The 27,576-nt window shown below is 34.9% G+C and overlaps 3 protein-coding genes across 3 annotated transcripts; 1 reads left to right on the forward strand and 2 right to left on the reverse strand.

The window, feature by feature from the left end:
* Nucleotides 1–339: 339 nt before the first annotated feature.
* Nucleotides 340–6,019, reverse strand: LOC111788391 (EEF1A lysine methyltransferase 2-like). The gene is made up of 7 exons (XM_023668722.1): nt 5,674–6,019; nt 4,748–4,879; nt 4,038–4,238; nt 2,741–2,837; nt 1,517–1,620; nt 1,287–1,338; nt 340–915 (listed from the first exon to the last, which is right to left on the reverse strand). Exons 1-7 carry the CDS (start codon nt 5,892–5,894, stop codon nt 694–696), a joined length of 1,029 nt encoding a protein of 342 aa, XP_023524490.1. The 5' UTR covers nt 5,895–6,019; the 3' UTR covers nt 340–693.
* An 823-nt stretch (nt 6,020–6,842) lies between these two features.
* On the forward strand, nt 6,843–14,352 carry LOC111789341 (elongation factor Ts, mitochondrial-like). The gene is made up of 10 exons (XM_023670076.1): nt 6,843–6,985; nt 7,183–7,524; nt 7,614–7,786; nt 7,957–8,046; nt 8,711–8,885; nt 10,126–10,310; nt 10,854–10,979; nt 12,333–12,421; nt 13,480–13,531; nt 13,932–14,352. Exons 2-9 carry the CDS (start codon nt 7,203–7,205, stop codon nt 13,523–13,525), a joined length of 1,206 nt encoding a protein of 401 aa, XP_023525844.1. The 5' UTR covers nt 6,843–6,985; nt 7,183–7,202; the 3' UTR covers nt 13,526–13,531; nt 13,932–14,352.
* An 884-nt stretch (nt 14,353–15,236) lies between these two features.
* Nucleotides 15,237–27,161, reverse strand: LOC111788922 (nicastrin). Its single transcript, XM_023669500.1, has 16 exons — nt 26,916–27,161; nt 26,305–26,415; nt 26,081–26,195; nt 25,565–25,647; nt 25,360–25,436; nt 24,490–24,567; nt 23,977–24,048; nt 23,799–23,872; nt 23,574–23,703; nt 23,416–23,487; nt 19,689–19,808; nt 18,828–18,899; nt 17,433–17,573; nt 17,044–17,128; nt 16,497–16,935; nt 15,237–15,899 (listed from the first exon to the last, which is right to left on the reverse strand). Exons 1-16 carry the CDS (start codon nt 26,974–26,976, stop codon nt 15,635–15,637), a joined length of 1,995 nt encoding a protein of 664 aa, XP_023525268.1. The 5' UTR covers nt 26,977–27,161; the 3' UTR covers nt 15,237–15,634.
* Between the last annotated feature and the right edge of the window lie 415 nt (nt 27,162–27,576).

Consider the following 27,576-nt stretch of genomic DNA (forward strand, 5'->3'; position numbering starts at 1 on the left):
TTTGCGATGTAGTTACAATTTTTTAAATACCTATATACGAGTTATTTATGGTTGCATATGCAATAATGTAATTCACTATATATTGATAGAAAAGGGTAAAGTAATGGACATAGGTTGAAGTATATAAATGAGCCATAAAATGTAGAACACAATATAATTCATATAGGTCGAAGAACTAAACTTATAATATTGCACCTCTCTCACTTTCAACACAGCACAATAAACACAATTGACGAGAATAAATGAATGTTTTGTAGTAATTAAATGAGAAATAAATGAATTTAGTTTGTGAATGACTTGATAAGCAAAGTAATAGAACATCAAATGGCAACTTGTAGGTTCAGTGATTCATGTCCTGACGAATTTAGTTTAAACTCGTCCATTGAAATCCTGAAAAAGACATTGGGATCTCAATACCACACTAACATGAACCTGTAATTCAGTCATTTTCACTTTACTCCCCACTGTAATTACATCAGTTCCCTAAGCAGAAGCTAAAAAAAAAGCCTCAAAATGGTTCAAAAGTTACGACAAACGAAGTCTCGTGGTTTTCGAGCAGAAAAAAGAAAAAACAAAGAAAGAAAAAGAAAAAAACATCGACTCTTCGGGGGCAAACAGTGGTAAGGCTCAAACACTACAAATCCATAAATTGGCGTAACATACATAACAGATCCAAGATGACATCGAACACAATCATTTCCTAAGAAACGCCACAGTGGTAACGCGAGATCCCACAGATCCTCCAAAGGTGAATGTTGGGTACGTACGAACATGACTGAGGTACTGAAATGTAGGCAGTTCTCTTTGTGTTCCATCAGACGACTCGGGTTCTGCTGCGGAACCAACCGTTCTTTGATTAAAGTTCTCAACTTCTTGCATAAGTTCATCTTTTGTACTGTTGCAGGAAGTGATCACCTACAGAAATTACCAGGAGTCGGTTCTAGTTGCATTGCAGTTCAGCAAAGGGCGGATGCAATGTCTATGCACTAGCTCTAAGAGAATGAAATAACGAATTTGCCAAAGAACATGCGATGTAATTTTTAAAAAATGATGGTAGGGAGTGTTCAGGCAGCTCGCAAGCATTTCATTAATCTCACATGCTCAAATATTTGAATGTTGGAAGACTAATAAAATTACAAAAATTTAAATAGCTGGCCGTAGGTTTCAAACTAAAAAATACTTTTAGTTTGTCATGTGTCCCAAGAACACATTAGGATAGATCATGGAAGACTAACAAATTTCTTTTTTCAGCCAGAGCAGTGGGAGAGGGAAAAGAAAAGCCTTACCAGTAACCCGCCCGACGCCACTAGTTTCGATACAGATTCCCAATACATGATCCTGGAAACAGTAAATTTCTTTATCAGTAATATCTATAGAACTGAAACTTGAAAATCACCAATTATCTATTTATTTTGGAGCATATGCCGCCAATGATCTATGCGAGCGAGCACCGATCCAATGAGAAACAGTCCAGATACAACAGCATTAGAGGAGGATTATACTTGCTTATCGTTACCTTTTAATAGGACCATCTGGGTGCAATCCAATTGCATCTAAAGTTCCTTTATCCACAATGAGTTGAAATTTCCCTTCCAACTTTGTCTCAAGAACATCATCAACCTAAGCCATGTAAAACAATGCAATTAGGATGATTGCATTACATCAGGCATAAACTAAGTTATAAAATATTTCTACATAACAAATAAACGATCTACTGTTTTCTGACTATTCATGAATCACTAAAGTAAGATTTCAACATATATGTCCTTACTAATACCCTTGAAATAAGACACGTTCAACAAATAGGAGTAGCACAAGGGATGAGTTGAATAATTCTAAGACGGTTGCTAGCAAACTAGTTTGTAACTTTCCTGCTTGTAAATTTTTCTGCTTCCATTTGCTTTTCGAATCTGCAGATAATCTTATGTTTATGTTTACACTGCTAAAAACTTCAAACTACACCCTACCATGCTTGATCGAGAATATTTTAATAACTCAATTATATAGCTCATAAAGGCATCAAACCAATTAATATAACCAAGGGCATTTAACAACTATAACCATTTATCTAATACGTACATCGTTCATTTTATTTACTGAACTTTCGAAAGTTTCGATTATCATCTCTAAGACTTCAAATCATGTTTGCTACCTATGGTTGACGAAATACAGATCTAACAATCATTTCTTGATACTTAGATGCAACATAATCTCACAAACAATTGGATGGATTTAAGAAATGGACTAATCATGCCCACTCTGTCTCCCAAATAAAATTCGTCAATATGCATCAATTACTGTCCCTTACCTGAGAAAAACAGCCAACAGTAAGTCCATTTAGATCTAATTCTCAAAACCAAGAATTTAAACTAAGATTTGAAAACTTAAAACGATCAAAATAGACACAAAGATAGATAAGATTTATGGTAAAAAAATATAATTTACCCTTTAAAAAATTATTAATCTAATTCTATCCAATAAGGCCACCTAAATCTCAAGATCGACAATGACTACTCATATCATATGTGCCACACAAGTCATATTACAGCCCCAGTAAAAATGTGACAATGTCGTTCACCAAACCTTTTCATTTTTTTAAAATTCCCATATTCCAGAAACACCACCAATTTAGTGGGTTGAAGGGAACTATGTTTCAAAGTACATCCAAGAGAGAGGCAAGGAGATCTGAAAAGATTTTGAATAAGTTGGGTAATCAAAATATCTGCGTGGCAAGCCATACCAAAAGGTTAATATTGGAAAAGCCATTTCGCTCTGCAAGACTTCTAGCAAGATCTATCGCCCCTTCACTGTAGTCAGTTCCTGTCAAATTAGAGAATCTGCAAGCAATTGCAAGATGACAATCAGTAAATACTGATGCAATTGTGAGATTGTTCATCCGTTAGTACTAAAATCTTATATCCTTAATGATTAAATTGAGTTCAAAACTAGAGCCTATCACTTAACAACACTGGATAACTGGGAACCTATAACCTTCTAGCTGTGTGCAAAAGTCTTAATCACCTAGATTAACCCTGAAGTGGCTTGCCACAAATGCTGCCCACATACTCTAAGAATCTATATCGTTCTCCCTGTCGCGAGAGCTCTCTTCTGTTTCTTTCATTCCAAAAGATCCATATATAAAGTTTAACCAAAGTAACTAAACTTTTCCTTCAAGAGAAAGCCCTCCAAGAAAAGCATATGCAGCAAGTCTGGAAGTTATTTAGGTTCAACACCTCCATATGGGTGGTTACCATAAAGGCCTTTCATAATCAGGAAGGCGTTATTCTTTTAGGTTGAAGGTCCTTTTTCTCAATTTGGGCTCGCTCCTTTTGTGTTGGCTATTTTTCTAGGCCATCATTCTATCATATTTCTCCCTGAAAGCTTAGTTTCTTATATAAAGAAAAAAAAAACTATATTTTTTTGACAATCTTAGGTTAGTGGATATTCCCCCAGAGTATATATAACTGGTCAAATATGAAAGAAAGGTCTGTTAATTGGTTGTCATTCTCAAATTTAGAAGATACATGGATTAGAGAGAGTAACATTAGACCACGTTCCTCTTTCATTGGAAGAAGGAAATTCCAAATTGTCATAACTCCTTTGATCAAATGCCAATGTATACTTAAAAAAGGGAATAGATCTTTTACAAGACATGTATAAAGCATCAAGCTTTAGATCTCTATGGCCAAATATAATATCTCCATCATTATCAACTAGTGTGCCAATCAATGGCTGCATCTCTTTGAATTTTTCAACCAATGGAGAAAAAAGAGGAGTGAAAAGAAAAGGGCCCTTTTCTTTTGCTCACTTCACTTCAGATTTTTGCCTCCAACGGAGAAGTCAACAAGAGAAAAAGGATCTATCATCAAAAATATATTTCCATATTTAAAAAGAGATAAAATATCCCAACAATATCCTTTCACCTACTCAATTTATTAACCCAAACTAACACCTATCCAGTTGACATAAGACATAAGAGAAAAAGAAAACGCTTCTCTTAAATGTTAGCAAGAATCAAAAGGCACATCAAAACATACCCCTCCTTAGCAAATTCTTGAAGCAGCAAACCATTTCCCGTCCCAATATCAAGTACACTCCAACCATCCAAGAATTTGAAATCCTGTTCAACATTCTGTGACTTTGCATTGTCAGCTTGATTGGGAAACTGACCTTGAGAAACATCTGAACACAAACTTTTTGTCCAAGAAGCAACAGTATCCATAACTTCAGATCCAAACCTGAAAAATGAAAGAAGTATAAAAATAGAAAACTAGATAAATAAAAGTCTAGTCTCTCTCTTATTCTACCCAGCAATCTAAATTAACTTTTTTTTTTTTTTTTTTCCTTTATCATTGAAGTTTAACTTGTGAATCAAGTTTAACAAACCAAATTGAATTTACAAATAAAACATAGTCCTCAAGATGAATTATTGAGAATAATAATCACGTATAATCATCCTTTGAATCACTAGTAACTAATATCCTGCTCAAAAAGTAAATAGTCCAGGAACAGTTCTTCAATCTCTCAACGGAACTACAGCAGTACACAGAGAGTACTAACATATAGTATATTGACGAGGAAAGTGGTTAGAGAATATGATCATAGTTGAATAATATAGAAGGCCAAAAAACATACACAAAAATGAAGTGCAGCGAACTGCTGACTACATCTTTTGTCATAATACCAATGACATAATGATATTACAAGAATAATAGAAAACAAGATACCTTAAGAAATTCTTACTTACCAGACTTCACCAACATGACCATGTTCACGGAAATTTGTCAATTCATCAGCATATTGGGAATCCCAGTAGCTTTGGAGACCTAGCATTGATGACACGGCTTCGGTATCTGCTTCTATTTCATCCTTGTCAGAACTGAAAAATGAAACAAGTTTTATTTAGAATGAAAATATGGCCATTTCTTGAATCTCATTATACCAGGTTAATAATATTATTAATTCTTAATCTGATCAAGTAGTTAAGAACGAAATACTCTACTCCCCTGTGCATCACAGAGATTCTAAGCAAAATTTTCATAGATATCTATGAGTGACTGAATTTACTCATGTGTACCTTGACTAACCTTATATGGTAGCCTTTGATCCTACGAAATTTAGTTACCAAGAAAATTTATAGGATATTCGGTATGAACACCATGGTTTGAACCCACTACCTTTAAGTCATTGGCAGGCCAACCCACGATGGTCTCTAAGCATGTAGTGATTGTTACGCGAGTTACGGGTAAACGTATTGAAACATAGATCTAATCTCTAAGCAAAGAGAAAAGGACACAACTACAACAGTTCTACTGCACTTACAGATTGAAGAGCTAAAGGGAAAAACAATATAAGAGATCCACCCGACGTCTATGGTACTAAGGAAAGAACGGGCAAGAGACTGGAGAAATGAGGATCCACTCGCACCATCAGGAATATAATATAAGCGTAAGAGAAAACGTAATCTACATGAATTGCGCCGTAGAACCATATTCATTTATTTCAGAAATCAACGAGAATAACACGATCATTGAATGCTTTGGGAATCAATCCTAAAGAGAAACCAAAACACCAAATAACCAACTTCCAAACAGAAACAACGTTTCAAACGAACTGCGTTTCAACTATTTTCAGTAAGATTCACACAATTCAAAAGAATTAACCACGCCATACCTGTAATCGGAAGCGGCACGCAAATTCCCAGCAGAAAGAGCCTCAGCCGCGTCGGCATTACGCTGGTCATCGTCGAGGGTGCTACCGTACTCGCTCTTGATGGACCAAGAGTCAGCGGCCACTGATCGGTCGTCGTCGGAGACCAGGTCGACAGCGGATGGGGCTGCCCGAGCCTGATGCAACAACTCGGCATCTTCCGGCGTCAATCGAATCGCAGCCATGATCGGAAAAATGGAAGAAAAAAAAATCCTAATAGGAATCTAAGAAGTGGAATTGAATCGGAAGAACCTTGGTTGGTAAGACACGGAGGCGATCACAGCGGACGGTGGATCGATCTGGTGATAAGGCGTCANAAAAAAAAAAAAAAAAAAAAAAAAAAAAAAAAAAAAAAAAAAAAAAAAAAAAAAAAAAATCAGATGAGATTAACTTCAGAAGTAATTTTCTTTGAAAAATAAATTTCTAAAACTATTTATTATTATTCCTTATTTGCTTGATGTACCTTTTTATTCGACATTTTGACCCGTGTATCACTTAACTAAGAATTACTTCAATTGTGATCTATTGTAGCTTGTAAATTTCGAATCGCTCAGAAATTCACCAACCCGATCACTATACCTTAACTTATTAGCAAACTAAATCCTTTTATATATATATAATAATTTCTATTTAAGAATTAAATTATAGATTTTTAAATCGTAAACACTTATTTATCGAATGAACTATGGTACGAAAGGCCTATAGAAAATCTTCAACCGCCCAAAACACTTGGGTCAAGCCCAATCAACGAAATAGTGCAGGCCCAAAATGCTTGGGCCAAGCCTAACAGCGAAATATTTGCAGGCCCAAAACTCTTGGGCCAAGCCCAATAAGCGAAATAGTGCAGGCCCAAAACGATTGGGTCAAGCCCAATAAGCGAAATCTTGCAGGCCCAAAACGCTTGGGTCAAGCCCAACCCAGCGAAATAGTGCAGGTCCAAAACTATTGGGCCAAGCCCAATCATGGAATATTGCAGGCCCAAAACGATTGGGTCAAGCCCAATCAACGAAATCTTGTAGTGCAGGCCCAAAACGCTTGGGCCAAGCCCAATCAGCGAAATATTGCAGGCCCAAAATAATTGGGTCAAGCCCAATCAACAACCGCTAAGATCCCTATTCTACAANAAAAAAAAAAAAAAAAAAAAGAAGTCACTCCTTCAAGCCCCTGTGCTTCGCTTCAAACAAGCTGTAAACTGGAAAATATATGGTTTGTATCACTGTTTGTTGAATTAACCAGTCGCGCGCCAGCTCCATTCATCTTCCCGTCCTGTGAAACGGTCAGGCTTGGTTCCCACTATCTCCATTGTAGCCTTCATATTCAATTCAAAGCTTAAACCTCTCTGTGATTAACCTCTTATTACATTTTTCTTTGATTTTGCTATTTGGAAACCATTTCGGATTTCTTTCTCGTCTATTTTGATACTTTGATGCTAAGTTTTCTCCTCTATAATCATTTTTGTTTTACTGCTCTCAGAGAAAGCTGTGAATGCTGGAATGGCGTTTTGTAGAGCTGCAAAACGTTCCCTTGGATTTGTGATTTCTAATCGGCTGCTGAATAATGCGAGTCGGCATGGATTTTCCAGTTCTACTACTACTAGAGCGTTTGTTGTTAAAGGCGTTCGATATGGAGGTTCAGTTCCTTACACTCAGGATGCTACTTCTGCTCTTAGTTCGAGACTTAGTCTCTTGAGAAGATTTAGTGTCGAAACTCCTGCTGTCTCGGACCAGATGAGTCTCATCAAGCAGCTGAGAGAAAGAACTAGTGCACCTATTAAAGATGTCAAGGCTGCTCTTATTGATTGCAATTGGAATATTGGTAAGGCATCGTGATAGTTTCTGAAACTTTCTTTTGCTTTCAGTTTCATTTGCTGATATCTAATGTTGGTTAATTACTTGGTGTTACAGAAGCGGCACAGACGGAACTGAGAAAAAGAGGAAAGGTGCTGGCCCTGAAAAAGTCTTCTCGAACTGCCGCTGAAGGCCTACTTGCCTTGGCTCAAAATGAAACCGAAGCTGTTGTTATTGAACTTAATTGCGAGACTGACTTTGTTGCTAGGAACGAGATTTTTCAATACTTGGTAAGTTTTTTCATTTCGCCTTCATTTTTATGCAACATTTCAATTTGAATACGTGTGAATTTCTATGCATGTAAACAATCGTGTGCAGATTGTACGAACTTGTATAGTTTTTTTTTTATTCAGGAAGCCTTGTTCTTTTGCTTATAAGATATCGTATAATTTTTATCCAGGCCCTATCTTTAGCAAGGCAAGCATTGTTATCTGAAAGCTCGTCTCATAACGTTTCTGGGACATTTCCTGTTGGTCTAGAGCAATTGGAGGTAATATGTTTGTCAAAATTATTTCGCTTGAATTTTTGTAACTTGGTCTCCTATTTTATGGATGCAAGTAATGATGAGTGAAAACTAGGAAACATGAGTGGCATTGGTTAGAGATCACAGTTTAGGAGCCCTTGAAAAGGTATTTTCCATTGTCTTCTTAGTTTATTAACTTCTCGGTAAATGATAACATTCACATTCAACTCCAGGAGGATCTTTTTTTTATAAGAAAGGAAAAATTCATTAATCAAAATAAGACGAATTGGGGAGGATCATTAAACTGGAGATGCTCAGTCTACTTAGGTCTCTTTTTTATGTTCTTGATTGCAATGCTGTGAACTGCTGTACTTTCTCAGACGATGCCTTATGTAGATGTGGTATGGAGAGCTGATAGCTATACTCAAAACAATGTCCCCGTCTATTTTTTCTCATAAATAATCGTTTCCCTTTTGAGTGCTTAAGACCAGGTGTAAATGGGTATTATCGTTTCTCTAATTTGGACTGTGCTCCATTGAAAAACTTGGATAATATTCTTATAAGTTTGATTAAAATCAAATGCAAATAGATATCTTTCGGTTTTTATACATTTCTAATTGAATCATAGCTGAACAAACCTTGTTTAGAATATCTAATCAACATTTGTAATGTAATTCTTTCCGCTTGTCAGGGAATGAAATTAAATCTTGAACACCCAAAAATTAGTGGAGAAACAACAGCTCTTAATGCAGTTACTGAAGTGGCAGGCATAATGGGAGAGAATATTAAGCTAAGACGAGGTTTTTTGATGTCTGCATCTTCAAGTGGTGTTATTTCTACATACCTCCATACAAGTCCTCAACCAGGTACTTGAACTGTCTTGTCCTGTTTTAGAGATGGAATATATGTTTCCTTGGGTGACTGGCATTCAGGTTTTTCGGCTTTGAAAAGCATTAAACATATCTTGAATGGTGCATGCTTTTGCATTTAACACCAACGGCGGTCATTTTATGAATGCTTGTAGTGCTTCTAGCCTTCTTTTCTTATATAATTTTCTTGAATGTTATGAACTTTGTGCACAGTGTGTGGATGAGGGGGGCGGATCTGATCTAGTGGAGTGCGAGGGGGTGGTTATGCCTGTGGAGCTAGGAGGTCCAGGGATTGGGTGCCTAAAATTACATAAGGAGGCCTTGTTGGCCAAGTGGTTGTGGCAGTTCTTTTACAGAGCTTAATGTTTTGTGGCACTAGGTTATAGTAAGTCGATATGACCAACATCTTTTTAAGTGGGTGACAAGTGGCGGTATTAAAGGTCCTTTTTTGAAACAAGAGACAAACTTTTCATCAAGGAAATGAAAAGAGACTAGTGCTCAAAATACAAACTCTAATGAGGAGTGGAAAAAAAACCATAAAAAAGATGAAGCGAAAAGAAAGGAGTTGCTAAAAGTCAAACGTCCACCTCTTGATAAAGGTGAATATTTTCCATCTATTTATCTAGTTTTTAATCTTGGCAAGAACAGGCTGCCAAAAAGAGATCTTTTTGGGTTATCCACCAAGAGGAAGGCCAAGATAAAGAAACGACATTGACTCAACCTTACAACTAAGCCTTGTGGCAAACTGAACCAACTTTGATTCTTCCACATTTATTCCACATAAGTGCAGATTTTGCTCAATTAACCTTAGAACACCATTCAAAAAATTATTTATGAATGGAGGTCTCCTTATGAGCATCAGTCACTAGGTCTTTTTGTAATTATGATCTTGGTTTGATTTTGTTGGACTAGAGTCCCTTTGTCTACCTTTTAAGACTTCCTTTTGTTGAGCTTTTTTTTTTTTTTTTTTTTTTNTTTTTTTTTTTTTTTTTTTTTTTTTTTTTTTTTTTTTTTTTTTTTTTTTTTTTTTTTTGTATGCCGTTATATTTTCTTTCATGTTTCTCAATCAAGGTTTGGTTTCCTAAAAAATAAAAGAAATTGTGCATAATGACAATTGGGACTTAAGGATGAAATTTTTTCTTTATATAAATTAAATGACATTCTGCAAATGGGAAAATTAGTATCAACTAAGTTTGGTAAATTTTTTGTCTTAACTTTCATTTTGTGTAATTTTCAGGTTTGGGTCGAATTGCTGGAATTTTATCTCTTGAAGTCGAGGGTGTTAGTTCACAGTCAGATGCTCTTCAACGTGTTGGATCAGAAGTAGCGATGCATATAGTGGCTGCAAAGCCATTGTTCTTGACAAAGGAACTTGTTTCTTCTGAAGCATTAGAGAACGAACGTGAAATTCTCCAGACTCAGGTCTGTGTACTATGTAGAATTTATTAAGTTTTAGTTTATTGCTTGTCCAAGATATTTTCTTTTCCCATCTATTATTTCCTTCTCCACACCCTTTTTCAATTTCAATATTGCATTACATATCTGTTATGTGTCATTTTTTAAGAACAAGAGGCACACTTAGTCAGAGGTTACTTTCAAATGAAATTCCTAGTAACCATCCTCGAAATACAGAGTTACATATTTTATTAGATTATAAATTTACCTTTGTGCTAACAGGGTTATGTTGATTTAGTTGTATTTTAAAAAGTTCTAATAGGTCAATGAACTTTTAGGCATGTTTAATTTAGTCTCTATACTTCAAAAAGATTCTGGTAAAGACTTTGTTTTTTGGTTAAATGTATGGTGGTGTTTGTGCTCTTTTCCTGGACTTATCATTGTTACATTTGTTTTTTTCCCTGATAAATTTTGATGTTGACTAGTTTGTGGTATTTGATCTCTTATTTTAGTCATATCATTTTTTATGATTGTTTAATGTCATATTTATGTAAATGGATCACATGTCAGGCTGAAACTTCTGGCAAGTCTGGAATGGCCCTAGAAAAAATGGTTGAAGGTCGGTTACGGAAGTACATGGAAGAAGTTGTTCTTATGGAGCAAAAGTTTATCGTCAATGATAGTATTAATATAAAGGTGAGGTGCCAATCATATTCTTAATTTATATTTTCTCAGGAATCAATCTAGTACGCTGATAATATTAAAAATTAATCATCAACCCAAATAAAAAGAGGGTCTGCAAGCTAGTGAATGGCGAGAGTGTGTTTTTGGTTTATTATATTGAATTTTGATGCTTTTGTTTAAGATTTCAAATTTGTGCCTTTTTGCGTGTTCTTTTAAATATTGGTTATAATGGTACATTTAATGTCCAAGCATAATGCCATATTAGTTAATTTATAGATTTTGAAGCTATTCCCATTTTATTTTGTAGAGTAAGATGTAAATTAGATATTTTGAAGTTATTGGTTAGCACACACACTTTAGTCTAGCTAGCGTGTTTGTATTCAACACTTGCAAACTCCAACATTTGTTGGACACATATCTGGCACTTGTTAGCACAATAGTTGTACAAAGTCGGTATAGGTTCACCATTTGTTAGACACATCTGAACACTTGTCAAGTACATAAATAGACATGAAATGGTAAATTTTGAGAGTGAAATACTAAACTCATATTTTTAAGCATGTAAATGCATAAACTTGTAGAATTTGAATTTTCTTGTATAAATATAATATATATTTTAATAAACATGTCCTTGTCATGTCCATGTCCTAGATTTTTAAAAAATGACATTTCATAGTGTCTATGTCATGCCGTATCCGTGTCTCATGTCTGTATTTGTACTTATTATGTCTGGAAACCTTTTATTAATGTTCAAGAGAAGATAAATTATATACAGATGACTATGAGCCAATCTTAGTTTTCTATCTTCTATTTGAGTGTGCATTCACTCGTCGACTGGCTATGCTTTACTAGGAATAACTTGCGAGATCCAAATTTATTGTTTGAGGGCAACTGAAGAACATAAACATTTACCTAGTGAAAATTAACACATTAGTTCCAATTTTATTGGAAAGGTCCTAGAGGGCTAACTGTATAAAACTGTGTCTTTTTTTATTTTATACACACACGACCATTACTCTATGTCAGACCCTTACCATTTTTTTCTCTGAAAATCATGACGGATTTGGTGATGGGCTCATAAGGTAGGATTCAAAACAGGAAAGATAAAAGGAGGAACATTTAAGCGATTAATTATCAAATAATAATGGCAAGGAGTCCACTTTGAACAAAGATCTCAGAAGCTGCAAATTCATTGTAAATGTGTGTGAACTTCATTAGTAAATTTTAAATTGTATATTACCTATTTCTTCCAAGAATGGATTATTACGTATCATGCATGCTATATATATTTATATTTGTCATGGAACTCCTGTGCTTCTTAGATCTCCAGATTAAGTTAAAAAATATGTTGAAACTATTTTTCAGACATTGTTGGATAACCTGTCCAAGGAAGTGGGTTCGCCAGTGAAGATTGGTAACTTTCTAAGAGTGGGAGTCGGGGAAGGAATTGAAAGGTACGCTACTCATATATGTCATAGTGGTTTTATGATGTATCATTCTTTCTGAATGGAAGGATTTCACTGACCAGTTACGCTTCTCTTCATTTCTTCATTTACTTAAAGATTCCTAGTCCTGTTTGACGTGTCATACTTATCATTTATTATTAGTAACATCTGAGATCTTGGGAACTTTGCTGAAATAAGAAATTCTAACCCAAAGTTGGAAGGTAACAAAATGACTTCCTAGTTGGCTATGCCGAGACTGTGATTGCAAAAGACCTAATCTATAGATTATCAAATTTAGATTACAAAAGTAGCTCCTCAACTCTATTCGAAGTCTTTATTTAATGTAGAGTTTCAATCAATGTTTTCAAATGCTAAACGGTGAGCTCAAGGCTTTTTCTTTTTTTCTTTTTTTCCTCCCTTTAAGGTACCAGGGGAGCTGAAGCCTCAATTGAGTTTAAAAAAAAACATAAAATGATGAAGTTATGCATTATAAAACATAATGACTATATAGAGGTACAACAGGGGAAAAAAATCGGTTAAAACTCAGCATTGTTATAACAAAATCAACTTTTTAAAATTGTCTTTAACCTTTGTGGTAATTGTCTAAGTTACCTAACTCATAGTATGTTAGAAAATCAAGATCATATTTATAAATCTGTATCTTGGTATAAATTGCCTAACCACTTCTCTTCCTATAGTTATGCTTCTCTATTAACGGATTGGAAAAACCTCTTGTAATATTTCTGAAGAATAGAGAACAAATGAATATTATTCTATTTCAAGGTGTAGAGGCTCTAATCCTCTGTATTTCATGGAGGCACAAGTCTCTTATGATCATAACAAGACGCATCACTCAAATTTAAAAATCCGCTCCTAATACATAAAGAGCATATCCCTCAAAGCCTTTAAAACATTGGTTTCAAGCCAATGTTTTTAAAGAATTTCCACGACACTGAAATGTTAAGAGATCTTCTCTTTCTAAATGATTTATAAATTGATGAATTGCTTTTGGGATACTGTCAGGACCTGATGGGTCTAATTTTTACTATTTTCACTGTAAATTGCAGGCTGGATACATCAGATTCATCTGAACCTGTGGCTCAGGCTGCATAAATATAGGTAAGGCTTTTGCAGGGATGTTATAGTGTTGATCTAAGCTTCTCTTTATAATCGTAGTCGAAATTGTCCTTTTGGCTCCTCGGACTTCACTGACCAAGCATCTTAATATAGTTCCTTATCGGTGTTCTTTTAGGAGTAAAATTTTCTTTTGCTGGGTTTAATCTAGATATTAAGTGAGATAATTGTAATACTCACTAATTGACTCACATAAGACTATTTACCACATTTGTAGTTAGGGGGAGTGGAAGAGTAATTATTGATATACATCATCGATCGTTCTAGATATTAACCAAGACAATTGCAATAATCCCTAATTGATGCACATTTCATATTTTTCACATCTGTTATTAATTTTTTAGACCATCACATTTGTAATATTGGGTTTCTGCATTTTGCATAGGTCTGGTACTAGCTCTCCTATTTCTCAGCATCTCAAGGCTCATTTCCTGCCAAAATTGTTCTTGGTAGTTAAGTTCCATTGCATCCTCAGTGCAGAAATTTTCAGGTGCAAGCATTACAAGGATTGTATCTATTGAGCCAGAAGTCTTTCTGGTAACAACCTGTCTGCATTTTTGTTTATCGCTCGTCTGATTATACGATTGACCGACCAATAAATTTTGATATCTGAGTCAGTTAAGAGTTTATGTTACTTCACACAAATTGTGTCTCTGAAATTTGTATCCCAGAGTTAGATGAAGATAAGGAAATAGATCTTGGGAGCCCTGTTACTATTGATTGTATGATTAATTGGTGCTTTTGAAATGTTAGAGATTTTGATGATGCCTGTGAATTCCATGATGCATCTTTCTTTGAATTTTTCATTCAGTTGTCTTCTAGAAACTATGTATTAGCTAAGGTTAGATATCTATGTATTAGCTCATTTGGGGGAAGGATTTGAATTTTATGGTAATCAAAAGTTACTCTTTTTTCAAATACCTTCATTCTTAAATCTTGGCTAAGGTTTGAGATTAGAGTAATGTGTTTAATTATTTAGTCTCAGCTGAGTCAATTATAATTTTTTTTTTTTTTTTTTTTTTTTTTTTTTTTTTTTTTTTNTTTTTTTTTTTTTTTTTTTTTTTTTTTTTTTTTTTTTTTTTTTTTTTTTTTTTTTTTTTTTTTTTTTTTTTTTAGTTTTGTGTTTTATAGGATTTTTTAATTAAAAAAATATCTAATAAATTTCAAAATCTTTTTTAGAATATATATTACATCAAAAATTTCAATTTTGTGTAATAAATTCCTACAATTAATTAAATTTTGCCTTTTAAATTCCTAACTTTAAATTTTATTTTTAAGAGATCAATACATTTTTAAAAATTACTAGACTCAAAATTGAAATTTTCAAAAACCTATTTAACATCATTAAAAGAATCTCATACCGGTGTTAAATAGAATCTCATACCGCTACCGCTGAGAAAACGAGAACTTTCACTTCCAAAGGAGTATGCATCATTAGATATCATTATTAAAAACTTATAGGGGATGTGCTAACAGTCAACTCTCTATATCCAGACTATGGAGGGGAGATTAAACGACTTAAATGCATCACTAGATATCATTATTATAAACTTAGGGGATATGCTAACAGTCAACTCTATATCGGGAAGACTAAACGACTTAAATTTAAAAATCTTCTGGCAGACGCATTTTAAAGTTTTGAAGGGGAAGCCCAAAAAGGACAATATCTGCTAGCGGTGGACCTGAGCCGTTACAAGAACAGTTCAATTATCTGTCTATTTTCAATTCCAATAAACTGTTCAATCAAGTATACAGAAATGTCTTCAACTCGACGTTTGATTTTCGGTAACGATCAGGCAAGCAACCATGTGTGGATGCTGCACCTGAGGTAAGATTAACTACAACCGGGAAACAGAAGAAGCTATACAGAATCATATCATTTGCGTACTAACATGCAAAGCTTCAATGGCATCAGATCCCGCCCTTCACCAACGGGAGGCAGAGGGTTGCCAAATTAAACAATACACCACCTCTGCAACTACATCCAAAATCTTCCGGAGAAAAAACGATTGAACTATATTGATACAGTGTCCCATCTTTCTCAGCCTTTTCATTTACTAATTCCATTTAGTTGCCTAAAATGTTGTGTTAATCTTTCTTCAAGGCCTTCATAATGGAGCCTCGCACGGCTACTATTGCAAAGTATGACAAGATTGTAGTAGTAATGCCTCCAAGTAAGACAAAACGATCATAAGCAGTAGCTTGGACGGTATACATTCGGAGTCCTATGGTGTTCCAGTTGCTCTCTGTCCAAACAGGATCGACGGCGCCCATTGGGTCCGATGAATTCGGAGGAAGCACATTCCAAGATCCAGATTCGAACATCAATCGTGTTGAGTATGCTGGAACGTACCTGTTGCAAATAACTACAGATATTTAACAAAGAAAGGCAGTGCAACTAATCAAACTTTAAAATATTGTTATCAAACTTGCATAGTAGTTACATATTGAACCTGTTTTTTACTCCCCCCAAAAAAAGTAATAATAAAACAATTAGAGCATGGACAACTAATCAAATAATCTATAATGTAGACGTTCCAGACTTCCCATTCGTAGTCAGACGTCAATTTAGTCAAGTCGAATCAACCCACTTACAACCTCTATACTACGAAAAATTATTCAAAGCTTGCAGTTTTGAACCATTGAATGTATGAAAGACTGCAAAACTACCTCAAATTAGTAAGATTTTCAAATCCATGAGTTATTATGAGAAAGCCACATTGTGTCAGCTTCAATAAATAACTTTTTCCTACATTACAGGCTTCAACATACTCTCTAGGACAATCCTTCCTCAAGGCCTCCTGCAGTTTTAAATATTCTCTAAGTTATCTTAATTTAAGTTTTTTTTTGTTTTGTTTTGTTTTAGTTTTGATGCAATGACTAAGTATGCCATGTGTCCACCAATGCACCATTCTAAATCAGTTGTGTCTAGCTATAAATATGATGGTACCTGGTAGTTGATACAACACAAGTTCCCTTTCCAGTCTCCGCTCCAATGCACACCTCACTTTTGTCATCACAGTTCTGTGAACAGACAGAGCTAGTATTCTCTTTACGGATGGATGTTCTGTCAGCTAAAAAGTTCCAAGCAAATCTTGAAACATCGTGAACATAACCAGGATAAGGAGTAGAGGATGGTTCATCAAGGATAACACCAACATAATGGTTTGGACAGACATTGGTCGGAGAAATATATCTCTTCACCAACTCACAAGAGAGGCCAGGGTCACAGTTAAGGAGACATCCTATAAGCTCTTCAACCAACGAGGTGTTCAATTTGATAGCATTCAGGGCAGAACTACTCAATTCCTTTTTGTTGGTTGCTAGAATGTAAAGAGTTCGGGCAACAAGTAAAGCAGCTGCTTCAATAGCTGATGAGTTTATATTATCTGGATTGAAAAATAATATGAATAGTAAGAAAAAATAGGACCAGCTATACAACAATCGTCAATGAGCGACAAAATGGGAAACGAAGGAAAGAAAAGAATGCAACTTACGTAAATCGTCGAGGTGACTCTGGTAAAATTGATTGGTAAAGCTAGTATCAAAGTCTTCTAGTACCACCCCAGAGACCTGCGAGTTCTGTACGGACCAAAATAAACTTGTCAACTTATCTATCTCTTGGTGTACACGGTCTAATATCTTTACTTCATATAGCTATGCTTCCCTTTCAACCAATTGGAGAAGTGTTACGTAATCATCATGGATTATTATCCTTTTTATAAATTTTATACATCAATGAAATTGTTTCGCAAAACTCTAGTCTCAAACCTTGAATTGTGTGCCATTCGTTTCTTATTTTAATTTTTTTTCAATAAAAAAATCAGCAGGTTTGAACAATAGAGAGCACGAAAATAGTTGCATCAAGTATGTTGTTGATAAATACCTTTGCTAGAAATGCCATCAACGAAGATGGTGGTATCCCTGGATTTGTAGTACTAGCTGGTGAGACTTTTATGTTCTCAAATGGAAGCGACTCTCGAGCAAGCTTCAAGGCGTTCCATGTCTCATTCTTGGAAGATGAAACCTACAGGAGCAATATCTTGCTAAAATAATAGGTTGAAATAAAATCTTTCATCGAACATGACTATGTTATTCCGTGCATAATAAAATACTAACAGAATAGCTAATGACATTACTAGGGCACCATATCGAACTAGTATATCAAAATAGATCAAGTATCTATGAAGAAAAATAATGGTCTCAAACTCTCAAGAGGTCGGATAAACAGTTTATCAATTTAGAACACAGTTAAGTAGTAACAGTCTGCATTTTTTGCCTAATCAACAAGACAACACCAATGAGGGGGAAAAAAATCAAACACCATGTTTTTCATTGAATCTAAGATGGCCTTTCCTGGCCATCACAGGCAAAATGAAAATTGGGTTTCATTGGGCAAATGACAGCCAACCATTTTGCGTTTCCTATTAAGTATCAATGTATTGGATAGATCACCATTTTGAGAAATTGGGAGGAGATGCCTAATATCGCCTTTCTTCGTGCGTTCCCTCTTGTTTTTGGTAATGAAATCCGTGTGTGTTCAGCAATTCTATAAAATTTTCCTTCTGCACTTTAGAACCAACCAATGCTGCTTGCAATAATCACTAGGTAAGTTGAACAAGCTATCCTTTTAAAGGGTTTAAGAATGTCATAAAGATTCTCAAATTCCATAAAAGCTGCTGCTTTGTTTTTCGAATTATTTTCTCAATATTTTAGATGTTATATTAACCTTACAAACTTCTCTCACTCAAACATTAGAAAACAATTACGACAGTAATTTTAAGGAAATCAAAATATTTCTGCAATTCTCCACGTTCAATTATTCCCTCAAAAGGCCTAACATACAGTACAAGATTTTAAATGTTGCAGCAACATTTCAGATGTGTATGTTAGGTATCTAACACAAATAACCTTAAATACACAGTGAACACCGTTCATGACCAATGGGTTATTTCAGCCAAAGATATTGCAATCAACTAGGGAAAACAAGCAATACAATACCCAAACACTCCAGTTAATCGAGAGAGCTGGAAATCTCTCCGAAGACATAAAATGTCCAATTAAACATAACAGCCACATGCAACACAAGCCCTACAAAAACCTTACCCACACTGACCGTACACAAACGCACAATCCTAATGGTTCCCACCCTAACAGAAAAATCATTCTATTCCCTTTTTACCCTTCCTTTGGTAAGTATGCATGATAGGAGGTCTCATAGTATAGAGAAACCTTAAAATAATAATAATAAAACAGTTTAGAGGAAAAAAAAAACCATTACCTCTGTCATGTGAGCGAAGAAGTTTCCAAATCCATCATTGGATTTCTTTCCAACAGAGCCAATTTCGAAAACCTAAATTGAAAAGGTAAAAGCACAATAAGTTCAACTTTTTATCATTAACTTAAATAAAATGGATCTAAAGTATCAAAAAGAAAAGAAAGATCACACACGCACTGGAAAACAACAAACAACCAGATAAATGCAGCTCTAGCTAAAATATATATCACTTTTCATACATCATGTCAAATCTGTATCATGTCATTCAAAGGGCATGCCATGCTTTACCACTTCAAATATGACTACATGAAGTCCTTATTTTCCTCAACCAGGAGCCTGTGTAGCATCACTTTCCTTACCTCATATGAGGGGAAAATTTATTGTCAGTGTATTTCCCTCACCCACATGCAATTGCCAATTTACATAAATTATCCCCGCAACAAGCCACCATCAATAATACGTAGGGTTTCAGATGGTTGAAAACCATGCACTTCTTGAATTTTCTTTGTTCAATATAAGTAGACGCATTTTCAATTTTCCTATTCTTGCACTGGTTTAGACTAAGAATATATTTATCTTCTCGATTGGAAAGAACAAATTAAGCAAATAAAATTTTGAAAATAAAGAGAAAAGCTTCAAAGATAAACATCCACCCACCAAAAACATAAAGAGCTGTTTTAGTATTTTCTGATGATTCCCTACATCCATTATGTATTTCTCCAATGGTAACGCACTAGGAAGCCACTCAAACAAGAAAAGTAGAAAACATATATTTTTCTCTTAGAGAGTGACTATAATTCTACACTGAAAAGAGTACAAGAAAACTAAAATTCAGAGCACTAATTTACAAGTTCAGAAATATACCGTATCGATCAATGTATTGTTAAGGCCACTGACAGAATTGGACTGTAAATCAAGTTCAAGCAAAAATCTCCTACTACCAAGGTAGCCCCAAGACTCTCCAGTGAAGACAACAAAAACAAGCTGGATATTCAAGAATAACTATTAGCAACTGAATAATAAGAAAAGGCAAAGGATACAAACAAGACTTAAAGCACCATGATCTATGTATTCAATCAGAATGAAGCCAAAGAATGGATACAAATTACAGACAATCTGCATATGAGCTTGGGATGATTATATCCCACGCATCATCATCAAACCTCCAATACATTTCATAAATGCTAAAACATATATATAAAAAATGATACATAAGCATATAAATTCGGGCATCTTAGGGATAGAACCACTAAACTAAGTGTGTAAAATAAAACAAAAAGGACCAACAACAATAACTACTACGAGCGGGCTTTATTCTCTGTAATTCTAAAACCAAAAATCTTTCATTGAAACAAATTTACTACCTTCGAAGGATGCTCTAGACAAAATATCAATCTCCAAAAACCAGAGATCATGGGCATCAATATTAGCATAGAGATTATTGAAGAAAGTGCTAGCATATATGGTTGTAAAAAGGGAGAAGGACCGAATATGTACCTACGATTACCTCTAAAAGGAAACCACAAATTTTTTTCCTTCTGGAAGACTATTATTGAAAAAATAGAAAGAAGGCTATCAACATGGTCATCCTGTTATAATTCAAAAGGCACAAGACTCACCCTAATACAAGTCACATTATCCAACCTCCCCACTTACTACATGTCTCTATTTGAAATGCCACAAAAAGTGGTTTCAGACATAGAAAGATTATTTAGAAACTACTCGTAGAAAGATGGCCCACAACTTGTTTGACGGAGTATTATAAACCTCCCAACAGAAAAGGGAGGCCTCGATCTTTTCTTGATAAAGAAGAACAAAGCTCTCTTCGCCAAATAGATATGAAGATATCATCACGAAGAAAAGGTATTGAGGAGAAATCTTATAAAGGCTAAATATACTCCTACATCAAACAAAAATCAATCACCTTCATCATCTACAAAAAGAGCCTTGAAAGTATATAAAGAAACATCAAAACCTCATCACCAATCGAATTCGCCATATGGTGGGTGATGGAAGGAGCACATCATTCTGGACCGACCCATGAATTGAGAACACCATGCTTCTCTACAAAATCCTTGATGGGCGTGGTGTTTTCAATTCATGGGTAGGTCCCAAAATGATGTGCTTCCTCCATCACCTACCCTATGAAAAGTTCGGTTGGTGATGAGGTTTTGATGTTTCTTTATGTACTTCCAAGGCTCTTTTGCAGAAGAGGGAAGAGATTGATTTTTGTTTGATGTTGGAGTATAGTTAGCCTTTATAAGATTTCTCCACAACACCTTTTCTTCGTGATGATATCTTCATATCCATTTGGTGAGGAGAGTTTTGTTCTTCTTCTTTATCGAGAAAAGACTGAGGCCTCCCTTTACTGTTGGGAGGTTTATAATCTTCCATCGAACAAGGTGTGGGCCATCTTTCTACAAGTAGTTTCTCAATAATATTTCTATATCTAAAACCACTTTTTGTGGCATTTCAAATAGAGACATGTAGTAAGTGGGGGCGTTGGATAATGTGGCTTGTATTATGGTGAGTCTTCCACCTTTTGAAGTATAACATGATATCCATGTTGATAGCCTTCTTTCTATTTTTTCAATAATAGTCTTTCAAGAGGAAAAATATTTATGGTTTCCTATTAGAGGTAATCCTAGGTAAATATTCGGTCATTCTCCATTTTTACAATCATATATGCTAGCGAATTCTTCAATAATGTGTTAATATTGATGCCCATTATCTCTGTTTTTTGGAGATTGATATTTTGTCCAGAAAATCCTTCAAAGGTTTTTACCGTTCGATCACGTCTTTTATGGAAGAGATATCTGCCAAGTCAGAAAAAAGGATTGTATCGTCTACGAACTGAAGGTGGTTGATGCTTAAGCCTTCGTTACCAATCTGAAAACCTTTTATCTGCCCTTCGTATTCTGCTTTTGTCAGTATGCGACTAAGGCAGTCCATTACCATGATGACAAGTAAATGGGATAGTGGATCCCCTTGTTGAAGACCCCGTGTGGCATAATCTTCCCTCTTGATCTTCCATTGATGATGATGAAGTTTGTGGACGAGATGCATCCTTTTATCCACCTTCGCCATTTTGAGCCAAATCCTTTTGTCACAAGAATGTTTTCAAGGAAAGTTNTTTTTTTTTTTTTTTTTTTTTTTTTTTTTTTTTTTTTTTTTTTTTTCATTCATCTATGAGTTCATTTTCCATGAGAGATGCATCGTCACCCCTCTACAAAAGTTGATTGTTGCCTGGTAATTGTGAGAGGGAGAACCTTTTTAAGATGTTCTGATAATATCCTTTCTATGATTTTATATAGTCCGGTCGTAAGGCTTATGGGACGAAAGTCTGCAACAGTGCGGGCATCCAGTTTCTTTGAGATCAGACAAATGTATGTTTCATTTAAGTTTTCATTGATAACTCCGATTCGAAAAAAATATTGGAATACTCTCATGAAATCAACTCTCATAAAGTTCCAACAGTTTTTAGAAAATTATGAGGTAAAACCATCCGGTCTTGGAGTTTTATCGAATCCTGAATGCTGAATCACCTTCCCCACGTCTTCTTTGGTGAAAATAACCTCGAGGGAGGCAGCTTGCGGTTGATCAATAGGGTCCCAGTCAAGATCGTGGGAAAATTCAAAGAGGGCATTGTCCTTTGTATATAAGGACGTGTAAAATCTGAGACAATTTCATCTTCATTTACTAAACTTCTGCTTTATGGGGATAGAATTTCCATAATGATACTCTTTCGTTTCTTTGCATGATACAATGGAAAAATTAGAGGTTTATGTCACCCTCCTCTGACCATCGTTTTTTACATTTACTATCTAAGATTGCTCTTCCTTTGCTGCCAACGAAATAAGTTCTGCTTTCATGAGCTTTTTATATGTGTGTTGAACTAGTGTAATAGAGTCGGTTTCCTCCATTTGATCAAGGAGGACAATTTCAGTAAGTAATTGGTTTCTTTTTGTGGAGATACAACCGAAAACCTCCTTGTTCCAATTCTTTAAGACTTCTTTTAGTTTTTTAAGTTTGTTGATGAAACCGTCTCCGATCATCCACAAAGGGGCGTATTCTTGCACCAATATTCTACCATTGACAAACAAAATGGAGCCACATATTCTCAAAGCGGAAGGGCGAAGGGCCCCATTTACAGCAACCCACGGAGAGTAGAATAGGATAATGATCAGATGAAGGTCTATTTCTGAATTTTTCAAGTAGGCCTTCTGTGGCTAGAACTCCTTGTGTTGGCGAGAAACCTATTACCACAGTAATTTCTTCTCCACCAATTTGTGTTTCTGATGTCCTTTGTAGGAATGAAAAATGGGTTTTTTTTTTCTCCATTTCAAAATTAATTTTGAGAGGTTGTAACTAAGATTGAATAAGATAAGACAATCCAATAACTAAATCAATAGAAGGCAATAAAAACAAGAAATAGCAATTATATCTCAAATGCTACATAGTCAGACATAACAGTTATATCTAAAATGCAATTATGTAGATGAAAAGATTATAGGATATTTGCATTTGAGTTAATAGCTATTAATAAAAATACAGTACAATCGGATACAAAGAAAATAGCTTCTATAAGAACCTGTTTATGAAGATCATCCAGTCCATCCACATGGGAAAGTGCATCAACCGCAGCCAGTAATGCAATCAGGCCCTAAAATGTACCAGAAAGACTTTAACAGGTAGCAGAATAAACAGGTAAGGTTTATGACTAATATACTTGCTCAACATAAATCATACAGAGATGGGGGAGTCGGCACCAATGCTTTTATCACGGAAGAAAGACGCAGAGTCCATTGAAGCTACTGTGAGAATGATGGGCTTAGACTTATCTGAAGAAATATTGATTGGAGGAAGCGACGACCAGACACTGTAAAGATAATGATCTCTTTTAACAAATTAAACAGAGTAAAATTGTAAAACTATGGAGACAAAAATAAAACTAAAAATCAAATAAAACTTAACCTGTATCCACCTAACGGAAGGCATGTTTCTTCTTTCAAACAAGACATTGAATTATGAGTTCCAGCCTTGGTTGTCTAGACAAAAAGAAAATGAATTAAACGAACTTTGCAAAGTGTGATTCCATTTAAGATGTGAAATCACTGAAATGTAATCATTTGTAACACCAGAAGCTAAGTACCTGCATCACCAGATCAAATTCAGCAACATTAGACGTGTAAACTTTCTTGTCCTTCACATTTTTTGAAGCAGCCTGCATTAAGTGGTACGATTGTGCAACAGATAAATTCTTCTGGTCAAAAGTATTGGCATACTTATCTTTTAAGAACAAAATATCTCTTCAATTCAATTGTAGCCACCCAAGCCCACCGCTAGCAAATAATGTAAACATAATTGCAAAATATCAATGAGTTTCAACCCTATGACACATGCACTTATTCATAAACGGTTCTACATTTTATTTTGGGTTGTTTTTATTTCAGTTTTGCTAACCATTTAAAAAAAAACTATAAAAGTACATTATGATCTTACCTAATGTGAAGACTAAGGAATGTCTGATGGCAACCATCAGATTAATCAAAATAAAAAATCAATTTCCAGAGACAAGCATATAACAACTGAGCCAAACAGCCTTATGGTAAATGAAATATCTCAAGGCAATTGAACGTTTTGAGTGATTAAGAATCAGAATTACCTCTTGTACAGGGGAAATGCTGCTCTCAGATATTAAGAAAACAGGAAAGTTATATTGATTCCACATAACTCCAGATCCCTGCATGTGCAAGTTGTAAGATGCTACAGATTGTCAAGCCAAAGAAGAAATGAAAGCCTGTGATAAAACAAAGTTTTTTTTTTTTCATAAGAAACTAAGCCGCTCATTGAGAAAAATGAAAGAATGTATAGGGTGTAAAAAAGATAAACTCACAAAACTAGTCCCGACGAACTACAGGAGGAAATTGTAACTTAAAAAATGAGACCAAGATAGTAATTACAGAATTCAGCCTCTTTTCAAAGTGATTCGATGGAGGCTGATTTTCAAGAAAAATCAGAATTCAGACTCAGTTAAGATAAACCCTTGAGTTAGTAGTAGCTCCAAATTTAAACACAGATCAGCCCTAATGACTGCATGGGCCGACAAAACTCTTACCAGCTTCTAATTATTATTATTATTTATCTTTTCATAGAAGATATATCTTGTATAAAAAAGCCACACAAAAATAGAGAAATACCCCACCCAAAAGTGAAAACTATTATAAAGAGATCTTCCAATTCTAATAATCATGGAGAGGCTATAGTTACATGAGGAATCCTTGTGAAAAAGGCTCCACCAAGGAGCTAAAAGCTGAATACTTCTAACAAAAGACTTATAAGCTTCTACTCATATATGGAAGGCTGAGATTAACTCATAATAATCATATGGCGGATATGATATCAACCAACAATCAATAGTTTGGTGCTTAGCTTTATAAGTGAGAAAAAAATAAGAGTTCAGAAGTAAAAAGCTTCTAACGGTTGACCACTCCTAAAAAAAATAAAAAAACTCAGCAAGAAAATTCAAACATACAATTGGGTTCCATTCATAGTCAATTTTTTGGTAAGGAGCAAATTTAGCTTGTGGAAACTTTTGAGCAGGAGAAAACCCTGCAAAGGAAAATAAATCAACACGTTAGTTATTGACGTGCATGTCTGAATTACACACAACTACAAAAAAAGAAAAGGAAAGAAAAAAATAAGGGGGAAAAGAACCTGAATAGATAAATGAACTCTACCTTTCGTTCTTTTCTGTATTTCAGTCCCTGGTTTGATTAAAACACCACCAACATTACTTGCAAAATTGGAATCATCCTGTAATCTGAAATAGGTTTCCAAAAAAAAAAAAAATCTACCTGAGTAGATAGTTTTCTTCCAACTCTAATAAGCAGAGAAGAAAATGAAGGAAGAGATCATTTATATCTTCCCACTGGAGAAACAGTTCATATAATTTGCAAGGAAAATAGCAATTGAGGACTGCTTATATGAATTCAATCGCTAGTGGTGATAGATAATAGTACAAGAGGCCCAAAGGAGACCTTGATTTTCCGAGTTATTTTTCCACTCAAAATCTCTCCTTTTTTTTTTTCTTTTCTTTTTTTTTCTTTTGTAGATGAGAATGCTTCTTCACTTATTTATAATTTTTCATTGGGAGGCTTGGAACATGTTGTAGACCCAAGTTTAGAAAATAATCCTTATAATGAAATGAGAATATGTATGAAGCTAGGGAGTATATATAAAAATCTAAAACCTACCTAGCAAAGAAACTCGAGATGTCATCCATTGAAACTAAAATTGCAGACGGTTGCAATATCTCATCAGCATCTTTGAAGTTAATCATTGGTACTACAACCTTTTCTCGCCCAGGATCTGCGGTACACATAGTAAAAATACATGAATGACGCCTCCATACCATTAAGGATTACGCTGGCATTTCCAAAGGTAATAGAGTTTCTACGTATAGTGCAAAATAACCTACTTGAACAACCGATTTCTCCAGAGAGATTGAGTAATCGAATGCACGGATAACCATCAACTACAAGGTACATTGAATTTTGGAGATCAGGAACCGATTCCATTGAGTGTTCATCTGTTGAATGCATTATAGAAAATGATAACAGGTCAGGATTCTTGCTCTGTAGTCAACATCAAAATGCTCACTCCAAAATTTAGTAAAATTATAATAGAAAGGATAAAATTTACTTAAACCCATAATTATTCTTCATCCATGTGTGATATTGTCGTATGAACCAGATAATTAGCTTCGCGGGGATAGAATATAATCTTATTAGTTTAAAAATAATTTCGTATAAGCAATAAGAACTTGAAAAGAAGCAGAAAACTAACATCCGAGCAAACCAAACCTTCAGAGGTGAAATTTAGACATCAAGCAGCAAAATGGCATCTAATTACTTCAAATAATGTACCCTTTAGCTGCTAGTGACTACTCAGATTACGAAATGTAAGGAAGTAACCCATACACATTAGTTACATTACTTTTAACGCATCAAGACTGATTGGCATTCATAGTCAACGAGCAATAAGAAGCCATTGAAACAAAAATTTGATAGCCCTTCTCTTTTAACGCACCTGATAAACAGAGACGAACAGAAGTTAAAAACAGGAGGAGGTGAAGAACATGGAAAGACATGGATGCTGATTTGGCTCTTCTTTGATTCGAATCGCAGTCTGTTGGAGCGTTCTTGGGGACCTCAGCTCTGCGCAAGACGAAGATGAATGTGTCCCTGCAATGGACTCGAGAGCCCACGTAGAGTTGGGAAATTGAACTGAAATTTGATCATCGGGAGTGGAAAGAACGGGTAAAAGGAAACCCCTCAAAAAATAAATAAATAAATAAAATANTTTTTTTTTTTTTTTTTTTTTTTTTTTTTTTTTTTTTTTTTTTTTTTTTTTTTTTTTTTTAATGCTAGGGTCAAGTAGACTGGTGGCCAAATAACATGATAACTGAAGACCGAATTCTCGGTAAATGACGGTCATAACTATAACCATCTTAATGTCGTGAAATTTTTTGTTGAGTAAGTTCTGACCCACACGAAAGACGTAACAGTATAAGGTACTGTCTTGAAAAGAGACTCGATGAAATAGACACGTTTGTAAAGATGTGGACTACATAGACAGAAATAATTTACAAAGCTTCACCCCCTCCGAGAAGATCGAGCCATCAATTAAATACTATGGTTGAAAAGCTAGCATTGGAACAGAGTAGGTCGAGTTTTTTTTATTATTATTA

The sequence above is a fragment of the Cucurbita pepo genome, chromosome LG02, assembly GCF_002806865.2.
Source record: "Cucurbita pepo subsp. pepo cultivar mu-cu-16 chromosome LG02, ASM280686v2, whole genome shotgun sequence".
NCBI lineage: Eukaryota > Viridiplantae > Streptophyta > Magnoliopsida > Cucurbitales > Cucurbitaceae > Cucurbita > Cucurbita pepo.